The sequence below is a fragment of the Anser anser genome, assembly GCF_964211835.1.
Source record: "Anser anser genome assembly, chromosome: 6".
Taxonomy (NCBI): domain Eukaryota; kingdom Metazoa; phylum Chordata; class Aves; order Anseriformes; family Anatidae; genus Anser; species Anser anser.
In genome coordinates, this window is record NC_139726.1 from 39222197 (window position 1) to 39245574 (window position 23378).

Consider the following 23378-nt stretch of genomic DNA (forward strand, 5'->3'; position numbering starts at 1 on the left):
GAGGAAATAAGATGCTTTCCTTATCTCAAACTGACAACATCAGCATTCACTATGTCACACACTTAAAAATCACCTCATCTCAGGTGCTGGGGATGTGACTTCCCTAAATCTGTATAGGAATTACAGCACAGCCTATAAATATTACTTGGCATTTTATACAGCTGTACATGCCTGAAGACATGCTAAATGTGATCAACATACCTAAGTCATGCAATTGATGCACACACAGCAATTACTAATAAACTACTTTTTGAAAATGGTGATAAACTAATCAACCCTACAACCAGGATACTGCAGATGAAACAATAACAAGCAAACAAACACTACTTTTTCCATGAAAACAAACTACCACTACTGCAACTGTCTGCCAGAGTACAGCTTCATTATTGCATGACAAAGATACACACATTTACTACAGTTTGTATAATTTTCTTATTTATTCAAAAGCTAGGGGATGACAAAAAGGGTTAAAATGTTTTATGCCACCTATTTATTACATAAACAAATACTTAAATCCATCAGAGACTCGTTTTACAAGTCCCTCTGTCCAAAAACCACACTGGAATTATTTTTTATACACAAATGTTTATTTCTCAAATAAACAACCCCTTTAAACACAAGGAATGAAATCTAAATCTTCATAAAGATGAATCCAAAATGAAATCCCTCCAGTACATTGTAATCACTGTTTTCTTGGTCACTACTGGCTTTAACTGTTTAACATCAAAAACAAGGACATATTTAAAAAATCATGCTACTGGATTCCTAGCTCTGCCTCTGACCAGCTCTATACTGATCTCCAATATTTTAAAATTGTACATCATCAAATCTGAAGCATTTAAGTGAAGAACAGCTGTGCATTAAACACAAACAACAGAACAAGAAGATTATAAGATGTAGTCAAGCTCATAACGAATGTAGGTGTTCTTTTCATCATTATAGATTCTTGGATAATGTGCTATCAGAGCATCCTGTGATCCAATATAGATGGAATTATAAATCTTCCAGTAGACATCTCTGACTTTCCGGGCAGGGTGAAACAAACCCTACAAAACAAAACAAAGTTTTATTAAAAGCTTAAGTTCTAAATGTATGTTATTAAATTTAACCAAGTTTTATACAATAAGTATTTGAAAAACACTGATAACAATTAACATCAGTTATAACAAAGAAAGTGCAATAAACATGTCATTCCCAATGTTGTGACTATATAAACCAGCAAGTACTAAGAAATTATTTTCTTATATCTGAAAGTGTTTTTTCCTCCTGCAGGAAGAAATTCCACTAGATCTACCTCTACTTTTCCATAAAAAAAAAAAAGGAATTAAAGTCAGCTGCAGTGTGTTCATTTGGAATTTAATCTTATCTTTGGCTCCATTACCTGTGATTTAATTCTGTAGAGAGCACTAGATAGAAATACAGGGGATAAATGATTCTTAAACATAAAAAAAATGAGCAGAATGTAGAACTTCCTTCTAGTGTTTTTACAAACTAAGAAAATACATATAAAATGAGCAAAAAAAGCACTGCACAAGAGACTTCTTATGGAACTTTCACCTTCCTACTGATGTTAGTATGTTTGTACTGAGGACCCTACTTGAAAAAGCACAGAGTTAAATTCCATATCTACCAATTAATAAAATGCAGTCACACCATCTCTACACTGATCTGCACTACATTCATCCTTGCTTCTCATCTGTCATGTGTTTAAATTCTACACCCAATGCAGCAAGAACTGTTACGCACAAATACACAGAAAAGGAGCCTTCACATTTTACTTCCACATACTCACAGAAGTCGGGCTAACTAGCACTGTTGTAATGGTACAAATTCTGTTCCAAGCACTGTTTTCTAGTGCTTTGCATTTCAGTGGTTTTAAATTACTTACTATTTTACTTGGTTAACAGCAAATAACGTTGATGTAATATCAATGCTATCTTCTGTTATTAATCTCACTTGTTACTTGTTTTCCTAACTTTTTGGACTACTTATTTATTCCCCATTCATTATTTAGTGTTCTCAAGCTTGCACGCTTCCACTTTTACAAGTCAGAGACCTTTTTTAGTCAATTTATATTGTTACTTATTTCTATGCAAGTTCTTCAATATAATCAGTTATCTCACTACACAAAAATCAGTGTTTACTTCAAGTTGCCATTATCAAACTCATTGGTACAGGATGCCACGTTTAAATACTTTAAAGAGATGAGAATCCAGACTGTTTTCCTTTGCTGGAAGTCTCCTTGAGCTGACTTTTTGTCTTCTGAAGTGAAGCCTGCCTGACAACTGCTGTCTCTACTATCCCAACATACATTATGACATACCTGTAAACAATACTGCAACATTCTGCACGGACCAATAGCAACTCTGAGGCCCTCCAGAGCTCCCATAACTGCCTGAATGACGTGTGGGGAGGTTTCAAACACATTAGGCCATACGTAATTTAACAAATGATTAAGAGAATCTTCACAGCCAAACCCATAGACACCAAGAGACATGTGCTGCACCACGGCACTGGCTGTCTGCCTGTGTACAAGATCCCTGGAAAGAAAACAATGGTCTGTTAATAAATTATACTTAGAAACAATGTAATTGGACACAAGCATCACGTTTCTTTTCGCTAACTACTTTGAAAGCAGTAATATATGCTTTTAACCCACATCTACTGGCAATAAGAGGCACAGTAACCAAAACTCAGTTAATTTAATAAAGACAATTTTCTGACAAAATATTGTGTTATAATTCCGCGAAGGTACTAACAATAGAAATGATCAGAAGCTGTTTGAATATAGCAAGTCCTGTCCCACTTAAGATGCTTGTATCATTTTAATCTTCAAAAGCATTAGAAAAATAGAAGTATATAATCTAAATTATTTGCAGACAATGGGTCCCAAATCATGCTGGTCACTTTGAACAAAAAAGCTAACAAGGACAACGTGCATATTTGCGACTGTTAAGACCCAGCTATATGCTTAACAAACGACTATGGCTAACTGTACCACAGGCAGAAAGAAGAGAAAGTAGCGTACTCACCTGTCCATTAAAGCATCCTCAAGCAATGGTGTAACAGCATAAATGTAATCTTTCCCCATCTCTCCAATGTATTCAAACAGGAAAGAAAGAGATTTTAACACACCATTCTGGACATTCAGTTCTGGAACTCTGTATTCATTCATGAGTGCAGGCAGCACTGTGAAAGGGGAGCATGTTTCAGCTACAATAGCAATTGCTACTGTAGTACATACTCTGTTCTGTCTTTCCTGTACTTTCAAGTTATTTAGCAGTGTAGCCAATACATCATGAGGTCTGGAAGAGATAATATGCATGTCCACGTCAATAAATTCACTGAGGACGTAGGTAAGTTAGCTGAGGTTGAAACAGAATACTGTGGAAGAACATGGCTTAGCCTTTCTTCAAAGAATTAAAATAACAGGGAAACACCATAAGCCATGAAACTTTGAAACAGCTCAATTGACTGCAAGACCTTGTGTTTTTCATAGCCAACTTTTTTTTTTTTAATACTTTCCCTAGTCTTAGCTTTTGTTCTGCCTCTAGTTAGTTTGCAAACAAACTGGGACATATGAGTAGCCTCCCCACTATTACTCTGATCCCACAGGCAATTACAAACATGTACACAATTATACATGTTAATTCCAAATAAGACTTTGATAGAGATAGGCAACTGGGTGTAGAAAAGCCCAGTTATATCATTACTTGGTAACTTGCTCTGTTTAAATCAGCAATTGGTCATTCACTTAAGACTATGCATAAAAACGGGAATTACACTTCATTCTACTATTTGCTGACTTGTAATACCACCTTAGTGTCAAAAAATCCTTTGCAAATGAAGGAAGCATCAATTTAAGAGAAATAAGAGTGTTTAAAGTAGAGTTTATGAAAGAATACAGAGGGTCTGAATGAGCATCACACTATCAAAACTTGAGGAGACAAATGGCTCTTAGTACCAAGTTATATTCTAACCTTGCTAGCCTACAAATTACGTTCAAAAGTGCAGCACCATATGCTAATAAAGAATATGTTTATATTCTCTTACTAAATGAATAAAAATCAAGTGTACACATTTGACATGTTAGAAGAAAAGAAGTTCAAATATTTCTTACCATTAAATTCAATCATCGCTATGTTAGGTAATTTTGCGTAGAATTGGATAAAGCATTAGCCTAACTCACCCAATAGCTTTCGCAATATAGCCAAAAGTGTTTACTGTGGCTCTTCGAATAGCCTTCTTGTGAGCTTTTAATAATTCAAGCAGTTCAAAGCAGATCCTCATCCATTCTCTTGCGGAAACATATTCTGCACCTCTGAAAGAGAATAAAATGAGTTACCTCTTCAGTGATGCTAGAAGTTTTAAAATAAAATCTCAAACTGCAGCACCTATTCATTCACTATCAACGCAGGGACACTATTTAAGGAATTTACTTAAAGAAAGAATCCCTTAACATCAGACCTTCACCGATTAACAGTTTACACAGAATGCACGCTACATAGTAAGTTTTAAATTTGAAGACACGGACAATATACTCCTTCCAAAATGTTTATAGATAATATGATTACATGTAATTACAATACATTCAATAGATCATGTGCAAAATATTTTATCTTAAGCATTATGCACAACTTTCAAAATAAAATTTAACAAATATCAAGAAATAAAAAAACAAAACAAGCAAACAAAAAAATAGATGCCAGACCTGATATTCAAGTTTAGCTTTTGCTACAGTAATTGCTTCCATAGATGATCAATTTTATTAGTAGCCAGCTTACCGGTCTGCAATTCGCCCAACAAGATCAATACAATTCTCCTGTACTTTCTCATGTCGGTTCTTCAAAATAGGCGTAAGCCGTGGCAACAGATCTTTGATAGGTGGTGTCATCTTGTGCATACCTATTGAATCCAAAGAAGCATATTAGGTTTTGCACTGCCTTTTCATTTCACTCTTGAATAGGCACATAATCAATACACAAACATACCTATAACATTCACAATAGCCTTAAGCGCTCCAAGTATGCTGCCCAATACTTCAGGATATTCTTCACCCAGGTACTCATACAACACAACTCCCAAATGTCCCATCAGTTTTTCCTACAACCAAGTAAAGATATTTAGAGATTGTTTCCGTCCTTCTCATTAGTATGACATCCTATAGCAAATTTGACGCAAGTCAGTACAATACCTCTTGACAAGTCTTCATGACAACTGCAGTACGAGAGATCAGGTCAGCAGCCTGCTGCCGAACTTTAGCCGATTTGTTGTTCAAACGCCACAAAACAGTACCACAGATTTGTGGCAAGTAGGGCTTAACTCTTTTGCCTAGAGCATTAACCACTGTGCCAAAACCATTCAGCATCACAGAATCCTGGGTGTTAAAACAACAAAGGAAAATTAGGTCAAAGCCACTATTGTGTTTTCATTACATCTGCCTTCATCTAAAATTGTTATTATTAAAGTGCTAACATTCTAGATCCAATATCTGTATTCCACTGATTAGAGCACTGTACAAGGGTTAAAAAATAGCTTACAAGCATACATTTCCCTGTAACAGTGAGCTACCTTCCAATAAAGTCAAGCAAATACTAAATACCCCTTGCCCATACCTCTGTGGTCTGTTCTTGAAAGGCGTACAAGATACCATCAATAAGTTGTTCTTCCAGTTTATGATCAATGTCTGCCGCACCCAGATTTCCCATTATCTTTTCAATTGTTTCCATGACCATTTTTCTGTACTGCTCAGCCTCATCTTTCAGATCATCCACAATTCTAGAAATAATTTCAGCTGCTCCAACTTTATTTGCCAGCTCCACTGTTGTATCAACCAACTGAAATACACAAAGGGTAAGTGAGGAAACATTGTTAAAATCTATTTTCTAAATACTGACAATAAATTTCCCTTGTCTGAAGAGGAGAAACAGCACTATGCTGGTTTCCAATTTCATTTCAGTGGAAATCTTTTTCAGAAAGAAGTTACGAGTGGTAAATTCAAAACAGGTTCCATCTAGGAAAACAGTAAAAATGCAGTAGTACACACACACAAAAAAAGTGATGCGCCTGTATAGCTACTGTAGCCCTCTAGCAGTTTACAAACCTTCAAGCTATGCACCTTCTAAACCACTATTCCAAACACATTTCCATCACAGGACATACAAGACACAGAAGAAAGCATTTAGGCTGAATGAACAACCTAACATGAATTCTGTTTTACTGTAATTTTCCAACTAAAATACCTGTCTGTAATTTCTCCTGTCCAATGCCATTCTGTGCTGCCAAAAGTGTTTGAAAAATGGTGGCAAGATCTCCGTTTTAATGTAGTTTGCTTCAACACCATCCGTACCACAACACTGCTTGACCACCTGGCAGGAAATAAAATACAACAATTTTAATTCTGTGTAGGGTTTGTGGTGTTTTGGTTTTATTTTAAAGAAAAGGACGAATATACATATTCAATGTCAATGCTAAGCATTCAGAGTTGATCATTTTAGTATCTTGCACTGTCAGTGTATGAACAATTAATTCTGATGTACCTTCAATACAATTTTTTTCATCTCTTCATCAGGAGACTGGAACTCTCTGATAAGAATTAGCATGACTTCTCTGGTGTAATAGTTCGCATACTCAGCATCCATAAGTGGGATCAAATAACCAATAGCCTTCAAAAAGGCAGCCAAACCCTATTGAAAAGAAGAAATATCTCCAATGAGTTACAAAAGACACACGCTCATTTCAATTCAAACTAAAAGGAAGTATTTTAGACATACCTTTCCTCTGTGTTGACGTATACCCTTCCATAAAGGCTTCAGAACAGAATCAAATGATTCAATACCATAGGGAGTAGCTGCCTCAGCCAAAGCAGCAATAGCCAAAGCACTGATGGTACGAACTTTCTGCTGTTCATCCACAAGACCTGTAAAACAGTAGCATTGAGGACCACTTCTTGTATCTTAAACTCAAAATAACAAAAATACATAGACAGTAAAAAAGAGAGAAACTTATTTTTGGGAAAATTAAACCACTATTCCTCTTTCAGAGGCAGCTGAATTATTTACCAGTGTCAAAAGAACATACAAAACAAGGACCTTAATATCCTTTTGCCTCACCACAACACAAAAGACAAATTCCAAAGACAAAAAATAAAGAAAAACAAAATCTTACCCAGGGAAGGCAGAACCTACCATGTTCAATAATTTCAACCAAGCTCCTGAGATGAGGCAAGATAGCACAACCCATAAGAATAGCAATTTGCTGCACAATCTTGATGCCAGTATGCCTAGCCTGCCAGGACTTTTTGCTTTTACAGACAGCTTTCAAGAACGGTAACAGAGAAGGAATGCCCAAAGCAGAGGCAACAACAGCAAAGGCTCGAGCTGTTGTGTTTCGGACATATTCATCCATGTTATCAATATCAGGACGCATTGTAGAGATCATTGTTGCCAAACCAGCAGCCTAAAAGAAAAATATACAGAACACATGGATTGTATTTATTAACAGCACAGTTAATTTTTCTGCCATGACTCTATATAAGCTCTATGTAAGTATATATAAGCTAACTCCCCAACTCACGATCTCACTGAAGAAAGCAACTTTATTACCTTCGCCAAGTTTGAAATAATTTCTCTGCCTTCCACTCTGGCATAATAGTCTTCATCAATCAGCAGTGGTTCAATGACAACAAGGATCTGAAAAAAATAAGAAAAACATTACCATTTATGAATGCATTAAGGAGAATTTCTGGTCCTAATAAGAAAATGAAGATTCCATGAAGCTCAGGTAATTCCATGGATCCAAGCTTTAAGCTCTATGATGACCAGGAAAAAAAAAAAAAAAAAAAAAAATCAAATGTTACACTTTTTCACAGCTGTCTCTGAGGAACCTGGCCTACAGATGCTACCTAGATCATGTAAAATCCTCCCTCTCCCTCCCAAGTGTGCATTTATCATTTTAACATCAGGCCTTAATAATGCAAAGCTCATACTTGGATCACACTACAAGAGATTTTGAAACTCATCTGAAGAAATATGTAGGTTTATAAAAAACAGTTTTCAGCTATGCAAATAGACCTTACGTTTCTCCCAGCAGTGATCAAAAAGAACTAATCAAAGATGAAATAGCGAACTTCAACAGACCTTGTGTACATATGGTCGGACCAAATCATCCAGTTTGTAGAGAATTCTGTCTATGACTTTGACAAGCAAGTGACGCTCCTGATCTTCAAGCGTTGGTGACATCAGCAGAGGCAGAATCTGGTTAAACAATGGTCCTGCACCAAACTCCCGAGCTTTATCAGTAATTTGTCGCAAAGCAGCCTAAAAAAAAAGTAAAAAAATCAAACAGCCTGTCAGTTAAACTAAGGAAACAATACTAACAAAGCAAGTAGACATTAGCCAAGTTAAAATGTAATCTATTGTAACCACAGGTTTCAAAATACTTCTTCCTACCACTGCTAAACTTTTTCAAACGATTTTATGCTGCATTTGTTTTTACATAAATGCATCAAGAAAAACACCGAGATTTTCTCTCTCTGACGTTCAGTTTTTATGAAAAGCACGATCCTGGTCTAATATAATACAAAAATAGTACCACCTGAAAATTCTTTTAGACAGCACTTCCTTGCATCTACGCAGCTTGGTGCTTAGGTTATTTAGAGTACAACTGTGCAGAAAATGCTGCTAATTTATTACATGCTGCGCAAGCCAGAAACTTGAGTAAGAGCCACACTGCCAATTTAACAAGCAAAATCCAGAAAATTACAAAGGCCTGTAATGAAAAAGCACTATAAAACTGGCTTCTCATAATTGCAAAATATTCTATAAGCCATCATATGATATTTAGTGACTGACATTACCATACAAAGAGCAGCTAAAACCAAATACACAGAAGGACAAAAAAAGCTGTACATGTATAGAGGGAGAAAGCACTAAACAGCTCTCCAAATTTACGAGATTTTTAAGAGAATCTCATGGACTGCAGGAGTAACAACAGTAGTCTGAAACTAAGTGTGAAAATAAATGCATATTTTTGAAAATTGGAGTGGTAAGAATACATATGATAATTAATCTTACCTTTCTCATGGGAGGCGTGCCATTCTTTATTTTCAGAAGTAATTTCATTATCTTCCTCTCCTTCTGTTCTTCAGGACTCAGAGTTGACTCATCAACATCAACCTACAAATAAATCCAGACAAATTAATAGGCATTGCTACAAGTTCAAAAAAGATCAGGCAACTTTAAACAGCATAAATGAAATCGCATTTACCAGAAGTTTATCAAAGTATTGGATATCATCTGGTTTTAGGAAAGGAAGATTGCCAGATGGCTGGTCATTGACGCTCTTCATAGTACGGTCTTCCGTTTGCATGTGGAATCCAGTCATACCACCCAAAGGCGTTGGAGTTGCTGTAAGCTTACGGGCTGGAGTGCGAATGGGTACATACCCAGCTGGCGGGGGAAGAACCTACCGAAGGAGGAATTAAATATGTTAAAAACCACACCACAACACAAACCTAAAGGAGAATCTCTACAGCCTGCAAGGCAGAGAATTTATTTTACCCCAGCAGATACAAAGGGAGGAATGCATCAAATGCAAAGCAAATAAAAATAGAACATACAGGTTTAGTCATTTGTAGATCTGTGTGTTATTGCATACATCAGATTTAATATTCAGCGATATAAACAAATTCAGCATGATAGTTCCTATTTGTGCTTACTGTGTGTTGACAATTATTTCAGAAGAAAGCACACTTGCACTAAGGAGAGCGTGGATAATAAACTTAAACTCTCTTTACAGAAGTATTTTTAAAAAAGCACTTCAGTATTTATATCAACATCATTTATTTGCCAGCTTAGAATTTGTAACTCTCTTTTGTCTTACCATGTCTGGGCTTCATTTCTGACTTTAACAAGCACTCCTGCCATTAAGAAGCAGAATAAGGACTGGCCTTTCAAACCAAAAAGTTTCTCCCTTTCTAATAGATTTACAGTAAACAAGCAACTGAACCAACCAAATGTCTACATGAATTTACTAACTAGAATCTATACTTACTGTGAAATATTCTACGTATTGGACAACTTGTTTAAAAAGAAGAAAATCCATATCCTCTGGCAGAAAAAAAACCACCATGGCCTGCTGTATTTTACTTCAGATGAATTACCTTATATCCTTCTGGGAACATAGCGTCCAATTCCTCATCAGACAGTGGTCTATTTCTCTCATCAATTTCCCTCTCCCAACGCCAAGCCTGCAGCTGTTCAGGAGTCATGCTCATGATATGACCTATATTCAAATTAGAAAACGAGGAGTTAAGAAAACTTGCACATGCAGAAGATATGTTTACTTAACCTTTTAGGCGTTCTCTTGAGCCAAAGTTCCCACAGAACTTCAAGACTGTAGCCAATTAAGACATTAAACTTTTACAGTCTTTTATCAGTGTCTTCACCAACAAGATTGAACATGAACACACCCATAACTTGAGCCCTGATTACCATACAGAACTGATTAGCTGTGGGCTTTTAAAAAAGTAAACTGGTAAACTGAGCATATGCTGACTGCTTTTATACCCGCAGAAGAACACGTTAGGCAAAAGACTGTTTCAAAATATGATATAAAGGTAAATGCTTCATTTTCATGTAAGGAAGTGAAGTCTTAGGGAATGAACTGGGCTCACCTGGTGTCGGAGTTGCCATGTTCATAGCTGGTGTACCAATGGGTGTTTTGCCAGGTGTCAGCACAGGAGTGCTGCCACCCATCTGGCTAGCAGGTGTTTCATCCCATCGTGACTTTCTTTTACTTGCTCCTGGGGTTGGTGTCTCACCAATGGAATCACCACCTCTATCTGTACGAGGAGTCTCAGCCCATCCACTGCCGTGTCCTGGAGTATCTAAAATAAAACAAAATATTTTTTGTAGAAAGCTGAACAGTGTATGTTTCAACTATAGTGAAAATAGAATTGGATATTGGTAATATCCATATATCTACATGAACCAACAATTATGAAATAAACAAATACAGTAGAAAAGTTCAGATTTTTTTTCAGTGAATACTGAAAAGTCATCACACAAAAAACATCCAGAGGATTTAATTTTACGAAAAAGTATCTCATGTTCCTGTTGAATCTTAGCAAAAATAAAATACTAAAAAAAGACAAAAAAATCAAGATGTTGTAGATAATAAAGTACTCTACACACTCACTTGATAAAACATTTAAGTAGTGTTTCATTGTTCTCTGCCATGTCAGCATCATTTAAATTAAGGCAGGGGAGAAAAATGCTTCCAAAACTCACTTCAGTGTTAAAGCAAGATTTCAAAAAAAAATTCAACACTTCAAAAACCACACACAAAATTGTATCACAAAAACAATTCCATGTAAGCTACTTTATTATGTCCTAAGTACTCACTAAAATCCCAATCTGCAGCAGTCACTAGACGTACCACAAAATTGTGATAAATTTTTTGAACAGAGCTGCTTTCACGGATTTGTGCTAAGGTATTAGAATCCAATGCTACAAACTCAAACAAAAACATCGCTTCACATCAGCCACTAGATGTCAGAATGTATTTATTTCTTGTCTGCCTTTCGCTTCTACTGTTTGTGTAGGCTGGAAAATTCCAATACCATTAGCCATTCAAAACTTCTTAAGACTGCTTTGCCATAAATACCTCTTTCTGTTTTAGGTGTTTCATCCCATCGATTTTTACGTGCGCTGGAAGTGGCACCTCCATGGCCTGGTGTTGCATGACCAGGTGTGTCCCGTCCAGGTGTTGCAGCCCCTGCTGGTGTATGACTGGGAGTAGGATCCCATATTTTTGAGCCTGGGGTGGCACCAGGAGTTTCGCTGCCCTTTGCGCGGCCTGGGGTTTCATCCCAGCGCAGAGATGGTGTATGTCCAGGAGTCTACACAAGACAAAACCAAAAGTATTTCTCTCTCTCATTCTATACACAGTAAGAGACTAATGTTTTTCTTTTCTGTGTGCACACGCATGCACATATTTCTTGGCAGAGTAAGAAACTTCTGAAATTCAAGAGGACTAGCATTAATAAGGTCTTCTATAGATAAATTGATGAACACGTGGATTATTACCTCTGCTTGATCCCAACTGGATAATTTTTTAGGTGTAGCACCAGGAGTCTGATCAGCTGTCTGATCCCAACGCCGCTTGCGTTTTGAAGGTGGCTGAGATGAGGCTCCATTGACGACTTTAAGCTCTCCAGCTTTAGCTTTTTCAGCTAGCTGCTGCCTAATTTCTCTCTATTCAAGGACACAAAAAGACAAACAGGTTTCTTAAGGCTTCTACAGATCAGACATTAAGAAAAGATCTTTCAGTTGCATCAGGTATCTTTTTATGGTATTTTTGAAGTTTTGCCCAAACAACATGCAATTAGCCACTCTGATTTAATTTTAAGTTTATTATCTTTTCAAATTATTCTATGCTGACATTGTTTTGTGTTTGGAAGGGCTGTTTTAAAATTCATTTATTATAAAATCCCATATTATAGCAGGAAAAAATGCATTGAGAATTTTTTTTTAGGTGCTACCAATTTCTGTCTCTCATATGCATGACTTAAAATCATTACCAGTCTGTTTCAAATGAGCTCCTCTTCAATAAATTAAAGAGAAATGAGTTGGAAAATATGTTAATTTGTTATACCTTGTGACATAAAAAACCATGAAATTCTCATTTAAAATTCTGAAATAACATTGCTAAAACAGCACTCTGACACAGACTAGTTTTCACTTATCAGTGAGACGACAGAAACGTTATCAAAATGATATATTATTTCCTCATTTAATGTCTATCAACTAGGTTAAACGAATATACATCTATAGATGTCACTGGAACTGTAAGATCTTGCTCCAGTTAATAAGATGGTGCCATAGGTATTATATAAGGATTTTTTATTGTATTACAACCTTCTTTTTAAATATTAATATGAATTTCTAAAAGCCATGAATCAAGCATTTTACTTATTTTCCCTTTGATAAAATTAAATATTTCCCTTCGTTAAAACTAAGCGTTAACCGCACAGCAGTTCTTGGTACTGCAACATCTGTCATAATAAGGAAAGACTTAAAACCTCCCTTGATTCTCTTTACATACAGCTCACAAGAACAAATCTGACACTGAACACCCCTCAATGACTATCAGTTTTTGTGTCTCCTCCTGTGCAAGAAAATAAACAAGTCCAAGTGGTATAAAAAATTCATACTGAGACCATTTCTCCCTCCACTCTCTAGGTATTATACAGAACAGATGTTTTCCAGTCTTTAAGGTCAACTGGACTTTCAAAATGTGAAAGACGGGATTCTTCAAAGAAAAAAGACTTAGGTCAAGAAAAAGGCAACAGAATGTTCCCACTGTTCTTTTTGTCATTTCAAAGGCCGTAAAATGAAATCAAGTTCAAATGCAAATCCCTCCCCATGCACACCTCTTCTTTTGTTAAATGCTGTTCACGCATGACATCCATGTATGTTCTGGCATTCATTTTAGGATCTGGTGTCTTCCCTCCTGCAGAAGAGAACAGCAACAGGAATGGAGCACAATGAGTACAGGATAAGCAGAAACTATTGAATTTTTCTACTGTCCTGCTCTAATTTTATATTATTCCATGATCATTTAATTTTACTTTTTGATTGAAAATTTTAAAAATTACTTGTATCTTACGTTTATTCAGTTTGCTGATCAATTTAACCTGTTTGAACACAAACATATCTACTGCAGTTTCAAACAAATATTTTAAAGCAGATATATATGATAAAATGGCAACACAGTTAAGAGTCTTCAGAAGTGATGGGTTCCTGGGTTGCTAATCCGGAATACGTACACTTTCGTGCCTTTGTCTCCATCAGCAGTTCTGACTTCAAGCAGCAGAATAGAAGCCTAGAAAATTATCTCTTTACCATTAGTAACACTTTGGAAATATATTTATATTCAAAACATTACCTTGTGTAAGCTGTTAAATCCTAGTTGTTATCTGACTATAAATAACTATTGCATACCTAAATAATGTTTAAAATGTTTTATCATAAAGACCCATTTATAAGTTTGACAAATCAGGACACGCCTCCCAGATCTTCCAATGTCATATTGTAAAAGGGCTTCATTTCAAAAAAATCCCAAAAAAATGTCTGATGTCACTTTCCCCCTCTTCTCAAAGTACAGTTGCGATTGGGATTGGAATGTAATACAGTACATATACCACCACAATGATACTCACAGGTAATGGGATTGTATACCATATGTTGTTTTATGCTGTGTATCTTGAGTTAAGTAATCTTTTAAACACTTTACAAGAAGCCCAACTTTGTAAAAATTAAGACTTGTCAAGATAAACACTATTCTTTAAGAAGAATGTGCACATTTGCTATACAAGTGGTATAGCATTATAATTTAGGAAAAAAATAAAATTCTTAAACATTTCTATGCTGAAGATCATTGCCCAATTGGCTGTGTCATTCTGACACTAGCTTTGATAGGACTTTCCTTTGGAATACTTTTTCACCATAATCTACACAGGATGTGTTGAACTGCACCCTTAAGAATGCAGACAGGACTGGCATATAGCAGTACTGCTGTAGGAAAGAAATTAAGGACAGTTAGTATGGGCCTGTGAATTCTGACAATACATGTTTATATCAATTACAATTAAGCAAGTAAAATAATTAATATCCCTACTAATTCATGCAGGCTGAAACTCTAATTTGTAAAACCTGCAAAACAGCTGCTAATTTTAAGCCAACAGGCACCTTATTTCCACATGTGAAACTCACTCACTTGAGACCCACTAAACCCCTTTTCCTGACTTGCATTCTAAAATTATCAGAACAGACTTGAACTATTAATAGTATCCAAGTCTTGTAATATGCTTTTGTTTCTTTTAGCTATACCACCTAAGTTTACATAAGATGGTAAGAATTAGGTGCTCTATTATGAGAACTAGTACTTCAAAAGCATAACCCTGTAAATCTATTACTTGGAATGAAAGACTTTGAGCACTCATTACACAAGTTGTTCAAGTATAATGCACAACCCAAAACAAAATGAAAAGATAAACCTTTAACCCTTTGTGTTTCTATGGCAATGGCTCATTATTTTCTTGTCCTTCTACCTGGAAAGAAAACTTGTATTACAAAGACGAAGAATATGGTATCTAGGTTTTCAACCCAATCTCTACAAAAAGGGGATGTTTAAAAACAAAACTAGGCTTATAAGCATGCCAACAGAAATCAAAGGGCTAAAGACAGTTTAAAACAACAAATTTCATAGAGGGTATAGAAAAGTCAAAACAAATTACCATCTGCAAAAGGATCAAGACGCTCAGGGGAAATTATCATCATCCGCCTGTGCTTTTTGTACTCATCTTCCCGATCTGCAATCTTTTGCGGACGGTGTTCTGCAAAAGGATCATACTAAAACCAGAAAAAAGCTGGTTAGTCACACAGGAAGAACATGAAAAACATCTGGTTACCATTAGCCTGTACTCAGTATTACTAATTTATTTTAAATCACAACTAAGTAGGAATGTCAAAATACTAGACAACTATAAATTTTACTTCTGTAACTGGAATTTTCTCTTTTTTTAAACAAGAGATTTTTGATCAACTAACTTCTGAAACAAATTTACTTTAAGCAGCACATTCATTTGCTTCCAAAGCATTTCATGCTGTAAGCCTTTCCTCTGCTTTTTGTGTTAAGACCTAACACAAGTTTGTATGTTTTTAAGTTTCAAAGAAAAATACCTTAGGAATATAAAACCTAAGTGATTACATTTTCTTCACAAAAATAGAAGTATAACAGACATTAAGATATTCCATCTATTTTCATTTTTAAATTGTCTAATCTACACTTTTTTAATGGTTTAGTGTATATGCACACATCATCTTTAAGTGCAGAAATGCCAATTTTTACCACCCTGTAAGTACAGCAGTGACAAGCTTATAGCAAAATTAAAATACCATAATGCTTTATAGACATCCTGTATTTCCAGAAGACAAGACCTGGTGTCGAAACACTAATACTTCTCTTAAGACCTAAAACAGTATTTTATTGTGCCTTAAGATGTACCTGTTCAGTTGACTGCGGGATGTCATTAAGCAATGCCACTGGAGCATGGTATCCTGGCTTCTTCTGGCCAAGCAAGCTTGTAGAAGGGTAGTCATCATCATCCTGTCAGCAGAAAGACGTGGCAAATTTGTCACATTGATACTGGATTAAGATAATGTCAAATTAACATGCTGCAGTTACAGACAAGATGAAAACGGACAGTTAGAATATTTACTCCAAACTTAGCAATCCTTTTCATACAGCTTATTGTATAATTCCCCCAAAACAACTGCTTAGCCAGATGACATTTTAGGGATTTGGAAACGTTTATCTTCTTCCCTACAAGACTCAGTAAACATGCTACATTTACTCAAAAATGCTATCTTCACTAGTTTTACAAAAAGTATTTCAAATCAGCACTATTGATGTAATTTTCTAATTGTTATGGAAAAAATGGTGTACACCATTTTTTTCTTAAAGTCCAGACAAATATAAAACAAAATTTCAGTTAATAGCCCTAAAAAAACACTTTAGAAACAGGAAGAGATTCAGAAATATATTAGAGTACTGTTAATTTAGTTATTGCCATTGTGGTTGAGAACGTTACAAGTATACAGAATGTGCAAGATGCTTTTGCTATTTCATCATATTAATAGCCAATTTCTGTGCTTTAATTTACAGCAATCCAAAAGAAAAATTGCTCTTAGAACTATGATTTCAGTGAAATGCTCAATGGAAATTTAATTAAGGAATTCAAATTCCTAGAAGTCTTCAAATGGCAAACACTACACAACAAAAATATTCTTCCATCCTCTTAAAAATGTAATTTAATCAGCGTAATACATACATGCTTGTATATATTTAAGGTCAGAACTGTAGTTTGACTGCTCTTGAAACTGAAGATGTGGTCATGTGTTTAACATTAAAAATAAGCATACAGTAGTATTACTGTCGGGATACATTAGAAAAACAAGACAATGGAAAAAGCCAATTCAAAAAAAAAAGTGCTGAAAATTAATATTTCTACTGCATTTCAAAATAGTCACTTAAACATTTTGAGCCAGGTTTTATTAGATTTTTTCATCTTGGCAGCAATGACAGAACAAAGTTAACTATTCTAATCACAGCTAAAATACTAATTAAGTACCAGACCATAACTTTTTGGCTTCTCTTGGAGCTACGTGACATCCAAAGCACATTTCATGAAGTACAAGCCAGACTTAGACCTGATGAACTTCCAGGCTAAGACATGTTTTGCCCAGTATGGCTTTAACAAAAATACCTGCTTTTGCTTCAGTAACTGCTATTAAAAATTACCCCAAATAAACACCAGAATACTTAGAATCCATTCCTTAAATAAGTAAAATCACTTACATCTTCCAATTCAGTTGCTGCAATAGAAGTTACATATCCAGCAAACCTGCTGTCACTGCCACCATAGATTTCTTGATCATAATATCCTGTGGAATCAAGGCCTACTCCTTGTGCTTCATCAAGAGCAGGCTTTTTTCCTTGAATTTCTCGAATTTGTGCTTCAATATCTAGGATAAAAACACCAAAAGTCTTAGGTCTTTTTACACACAGACATACCAAATGCAATGCTCATGTCACTACATACACCAAACTGAGTTTATCCACCCAATTCTGAAGTCCACCTCTAAATAAATAAGAAAAAAACTATCATACAAAACTATAAAATCACAACGTATGTAAAGCAGATTTTCCTCAAGTTGTAATATTATCCAGCACTGACTGTATCTGCTGTACAGGCTGAAGCAAACCATTCAAACCCGCTAAGATTAACATCCCATCTTCCAACAGAGATAGCAGAGAAGGTAATTTACACCAGTAATATTTCTCAACACTACATCAACAAAATGCTTTCTCAATTAATCTAATTCTCTGATTAAAAACGCTTTTTCAAACTGGACAAAAAAGAGCTCTGCCACTCTTAATATATCAGGATCTGACACTAATCAACTCTAATGGCAGTCTTTGACCATGGAAATTTGGTACTTTCAGAAACAACATAAACTTGGTAACCCCAAAAAACAAGGAAGCAAGTTTAACCATGCCTTCCTCCTACCTGCTGTAAGGCAATAAGAAAATAAGTTACAGTAATTCAACTGTCTTCAACAATTGTAATCTGGACATAGGTATATTAGGGCACACGCAACCCCATAAAAACAATTACTGTTTCCATTTGTACTTGATTCAATAGATTTATGAAGACAATTATCTATAAAATATTAATTTCTGTAGACCAAACAATTATTTTCTCTGCCAAACAAAAGAGTTGCACTTCTTTGGTAAAAAAAAATAAATAATAATAACAACAAGAATCATGCTTGAGCAGGAGGACTGGACTAAATTATCACAAAAAAATCCCTTCCAACCTCAATGATTCTGTTATTCACCCTTTCCCTATCTGAAGTAGCACTGCCTCTTATTTTTTTTTTTTTTATATTGGCATATTTCCCTAAGTTATTTACTATTGTTGCTCATTTCCCTTTTCCAGAATGAATAAATTTCACAAGGTTTTTCCATTACGGTATCTTGCAAAAGATGCTATACTAAAACATCTGCTAACAAACCTGGGAAGAATTACAGTAAGAACAATTTTTAAAATGAAATAAATATAATATCATTCCTAACCCAAAATATTGAACCTCAGACCAGTAAACATAATTGAGGGTTATTTTATTTTTTTACTTATTGAAATATGGCAGTGCAGAATTGCTTATTTTACAAGTAAACTGCCAACTCTGTAAACCTCAAGACATGATGTAAAGGCCGGGTTCTTTTCTTCTCACAAATAGCGCTGGAGGGCAAATTACGCATCCTATATAAATGCATGCTTTGTACAGAGGTAACCGAATGCACAGCTTTACTTGAAAAAAATCTTTAGCTACGAGTAAAAAGACAAGGATTAAGAGCCTGCAAGACTGGCAGATAGAAACACTGAGTTCACAACAGTAAACTTGGCAGAAAACCTGCAATTCCTGCAGTGGTCTAACAGGAAAAGAAAGAAGCAGAAGTATTTTTCTGAAGTCCAAAGTGCCATGCACAGAAGATATGTAGAGTAGAATATGACAGCAGCTGGCAGGGAGAACCTCGCTCCAGCCACTTACAGACTCCCAGCAAAGTTTTGCAGACACGCGGCACACAGTAACCTCAACAGTCACCTGTGTTACAGAAACCCACGGTACCTGACAAGCCCAGAACTCCTGAGAGGCTGGAGCCTGACAAAAGCCCTACACTGCTGGCCAGAATTCACCACCTGCTGAATCCTGCCCGTACTTACATTCAACTCCTCATAAAATCTCACACGCCATAGGGAATTCCAGGTAGTCCAGGATGGAGACATGTTGCTCCCAAGTACGTTACATTTCTGTAGGAATACCAGAAGAAACTACTAATGCTGAAGTAGGGATCCCAGGCTTGCTAACAGATGTCTCCCCTCATCCTCAGAGGCATACCACACATATTCTGTTAACCAACGTCACCTAAGCATTACATTTTTGTGAAGTTGTCTTATTACATAATTATGGAACCGAAACAACTCGAAGGAATACTTTTCTCACAGGTTTGTGAGGTGTTCCTGGCTGGTTGTTTCTTCCAAAGGACAGATCAAATTCCTGGTTCTGTCTGCAGCCCGCTGCAATGCAGCACTGGGGTGAAAGGGACTACCTGAATGACACTGCTAGCACCAAATGCTCTTAGGCTACCATGGCATTCTTACTTCTAAAAAGCAGTTACTGGAACAACATGCTGCCTCTTCAGCAGTGTATGAAGGCCTGATTGCACAGCGACTTCTTGCCTAAAATCCTCTTCCTTGTCCATCCACTGAATCAGCCTGAGCATATAGCTCAGCCACCTAAAGTGCCAATAAATACCCTGCTGCGCAAGGTGGGCCACGGAGATTTGCCTGTCTGAGGGCTCCAGTCATCTGCAGAGGCTGTTAGAACAGCTGTGGAAGTTCCAGGACAAAGGGACATAACACAAAAATATTGTCCTACTAATGGTTCTTACCAACAGCTTATAGACTAATGCCATGTGCTCTTATAATAATTGTATTACTATTATGAGTAACAATATAATAAGTAGCTATTATTTACTGAAGAGTGTACAGATCTGATTTTTTATTGGCCCCCTTTAAATTACAATAACTACAACTGTTTACACCCAAGGAACCTTCTTTTTTTCTTACATCAAAACCTGCTGGGTTATGTATACCATAAAAAAGTCTGCACAGGGCCTGCAGGATTAGCACCCCCCCGCTTGGAGCCACCATCATTTTCAATTAACTCAGTGAAGGCTATAAATGCTACTCTCTCCTTGAAGAGAGCACCCATTCAGTGGGCCCCAAGCTCCCCTTAACCAGGTCTAAAGGTCTGCAAACAGGAGTAGCTGATAGCAAGTTTAGAAAGCATCAAGTATTTGGCTGGAAAAAGCCTATTTAGATTCCTTGATCTAACTGTCATTTCCTTGGAAAACCTCACACCCTATTTACCAAAGCACATAAATACAAAGAAAACAAAGAAAGAATAATGAAAAAGCTAAAAGTAACACTGTATAAAAGCAAAGTACTTGTTTGATGATTTAATTAACCAGGACCAAAACAGAGACATCACTTCAGCCAAAACACAGAGAAACAGTAAAGGGAGTGGGATTACAAAAAAGATAATATCCTACTGATCCTTTTCTGTATTTCATTATTTTCATGTTAATATATTTTGGTATTTTAAAAGAAGCAACTTTAACATGCGCCATTGATTTCAAAAGTATCATAAACGTTGAATATTACTCAAAACAACATATTTGAATTAGAAGTCACTAAATACCTTGCTCACAGCCAGATCACAATAGCCTCTCTCAAAACATGTACTCCATTCCCTTACAAGTATGGTCCACTTAAAACATGTCTGGAGTGCAAGACACTACTCAGCATGAAAAAAGAAAGAGGACACTGTGCCAAAGTAGTATTTTACAGTGTACACAGTTTCTCTCTTTTCATGCCTTATCATATTTTTGCACATTTAACTTGTCCTATGCAGTCTTATTTCTAGCTACCTTAAAATTTTCCTACCCGTTAAGGCTCTATGAGATGTTGGGGTTTTTTTTTTTTTTCTGTAAGCAAGAAAAAAAGATGCAAATGAAAACTTACTGTTGACAGCATTCAAAACTCAAGTATTTACTAAGACTTTCTAAGTAGCCAATTAAAATTACTTTTCAGCCTAACAAAACAAGGAGTCCCCTTTAAGCTATGCAGCTGAAACAATCTGAAACTGTTTAAGATCTCTTTAAAGTTGTCTTAAATCAATCAACAAGTATCTAACAAGGACCACAAAGACATGAAAAATCTGCTAAAACAATTCAGTAACATGCAACTCTTTATCTGGAAAATCAGTCTGGAACTGAAAAAGGAAAGAGGTCAGAACTCAAAAGAAAAAATAACCAAGCTGTTCAACTAGTATTTCTGCATTGGGAAAAGATATAGTGATATGACCATTACCAGTTCTACTTTTTTTAACTGCATATTAAAAAAACCCTTAAAATGTGTTCTAATGCAACCCTAACTTGTTAGCATGTGCAACTGCGAGTGTGTAAATATTTTCATTCGGTTCAATTGACCACAGTTTGCTTCATTCTACAAGTAATTTAAAAAAAATAAATTATATTATTATTAAAAGCTCTTTAGCTAATAGGAAAGACAGAACACTGTGATGGGTAATACTTGGGTAGTATCTTTTAGAAACCTCATGCATGTTATAGCATATAAACAAAAGACTAGAAATTCTAAAAAAAATCCTGGAATGCTAAAAAGAAACAACTTTGCTTAAACGTAAAAATGCAAAGGCAACTACTTAAGCATTTCTTTATCCATGAACTCTTATCAAGTGTGCAGTGCTAAAGACTGTATTAACCTGGCTTCCCCAGGAGATCATACCTCTCCGTTAGGGAAATTTTTTTTAATGCCGAACTTAGCGCCACCAAAGGCGCTGACTAGCTGGGCACCCTGCCCACTCTCACACCGCACAGCCCATGGCCAAAGGTGGGTTTTGGTTAGGGAATTAAGGCCGTGAAGTCACAGAAAACATGTCACGTGACCTAACATTCACAGAAACATGGAGGAAAAAAAAGGTACAAAAGCAAGGGCAGAGAAGCAAGGCAATTCCGAGAACTGTTTTTGCTTGTTCTAAGATATATAAGCGCAGGACAAGCAGGCTGCCCCACAACAAGGCTCCGATTCATGTAAGGAGCTGCCCGCAGCGGCGAGGGCAGGCACGCAGCCCGTCAAAGGACGACCGATCCCCCCGGCTGCTCGCTCCCCTCCGGGGGCACTCCCCTCACGACAGCACGGCGCCGCCGGGCAGGCTCCCCCGGGACGGGGCGCGCGGCCGGCCTGGACGGCAGCGGCCCCGGGGAGCGGGAGGCGCCGCCATTACGGGCAGGGCCCGGCCGCCGCGGGGGGAGCCCGCCCGGCCGCTCCCCGGCCCCGGAGCGGCGCCGGCCACGGCTTAGCGGCAAGGAGAAGCGCGCTTCTGAGGCGGGGACGAGGAGAAAGGCGCCGCGACGGCCCCCCGAGGACTTTTTACCTTCGTGGGTTTTGGCGATCTTCGCCATTTTGTGCAGCGCCAACAACGCCGAGGCGGAACTGGGCCGGCCTCGCCACTTCCGTTCCGGGGAGGAAGAAGGAGTGCGCAGGCGCGGCTGCCGGCCGGGCCGCGGCCCGCAGGGCGGTGGTGCCTTGCGCGTGCGCAGTGGCGGCGGCGTGGAGCCGCCAGCCCGGCGGTTAGCGGGGCCGCGGGCCTGAGCCTGAGTCCCGCCCATTTCCTGACGGACAGCCCCTCCGGCCAATGAGAGCGCGGCGAGGAGGTGGCGGCAACGGGCAGGGACGGGGGCGCTGAGCGGGAAAGTCAGCGGGAGGCGGCAGTGCGGCTGCGGGGTGGTAGCAGCCGGCAGGCAGCTTCTGCACCTCGGGTGGGAAACTAGTTCTGTTCCCAGACCTTATTCTGATGTGACATACACATATCCCAAGAGCGGGGTTCTTCTGCTTACACCCAAACGCCCAGGTGTTGTGACAGCTCGTTTGTTCTCATTTGTTCTCCCTGCGTTTAGCAGCAGTGAGCAAAAGCTGAGGTAAAACAACAAGGCAGACCACAAAATGTAAGCCAAAGTCTGTCATTGCTTAAGCACACAATACACTAATATTTCATAACATGCAGTGTAACGTGTCATTTTGTATAAACTATTCACTATCACGCAGTTGTACTGTACGCCTGCCAAGTTTCTAATCTTCTCAACAGCCACTGCTACAAGGAAAG

At 37.4% G+C, this 23378-nt stretch overlaps 1 protein-coding gene across 5 annotated transcripts; it reads right to left on the minus strand.

The window, feature by feature from the left end:
• Nucleotides 1-418: 418 nt before the first annotated feature.
• SF3B1 (splicing factor 3b subunit 1) lies at nucleotides 419-22807 on the minus strand. 5 transcript variants are annotated; one of them, XM_083842990.1, is made up of 25 exons: nucleotides 22650-22806; nucleotides 17425-17591; nucleotides 16072-16173; nucleotides 15302-15416; nucleotides 13436-13515; nucleotides 12090-12257; nucleotides 11668-11902; nucleotides 10676-10888; nucleotides 10163-10284; nucleotides 9268-9465; nucleotides 9075-9176; nucleotides 8139-8318; nucleotides 7605-7691; nucleotides 7188-7458; nucleotides 6774-6919; nucleotides 6540-6686; nucleotides 6243-6368; nucleotides 5616-5837; nucleotides 5195-5377; nucleotides 4992-5103; nucleotides 4785-4905; nucleotides 4190-4321; nucleotides 3033-3305; nucleotides 2324-2540; nucleotides 419-1046 (listed from the first exon to the last, which is right to left on the minus strand). In XM_083842990.1, the coding sequence occupies exons 1-25, from the start codon at nucleotides 22675-22677 to the stop codon at nucleotides 888-890; spliced, it is 3906 nt and encodes a 1301-aa protein (XP_083699116.1). In that variant the 5' UTR covers nucleotides 22678-22806; the 3' UTR covers nucleotides 419-887. The 5 variants fall into 5 exon arrangements, 4 of the variants coding, with proteins under 4 accessions (XP_083699116.1, XP_083699117.1, XP_083699119.1 ...); XM_083842991.1 differs by lacking the exons at nucleotides 15302-15416; nucleotides 16072-16173; nucleotides 17425-17591; nucleotides 22650-22806 and adding an exon at nucleotides 13832-15281; XR_014586474.1 differs by lacking the exons at nucleotides 419-1046; nucleotides 2324-2540; nucleotides 3033-3305; ... (12 more) ...; nucleotides 9268-9465; nucleotides 10163-10284 and adding an exon at nucleotides 13832-15115 and having other exon boundaries at nucleotides 10709-10888; nucleotides 22650-22807.
• Nucleotides 22808-23378: the final 571 nt, after the last annotated feature.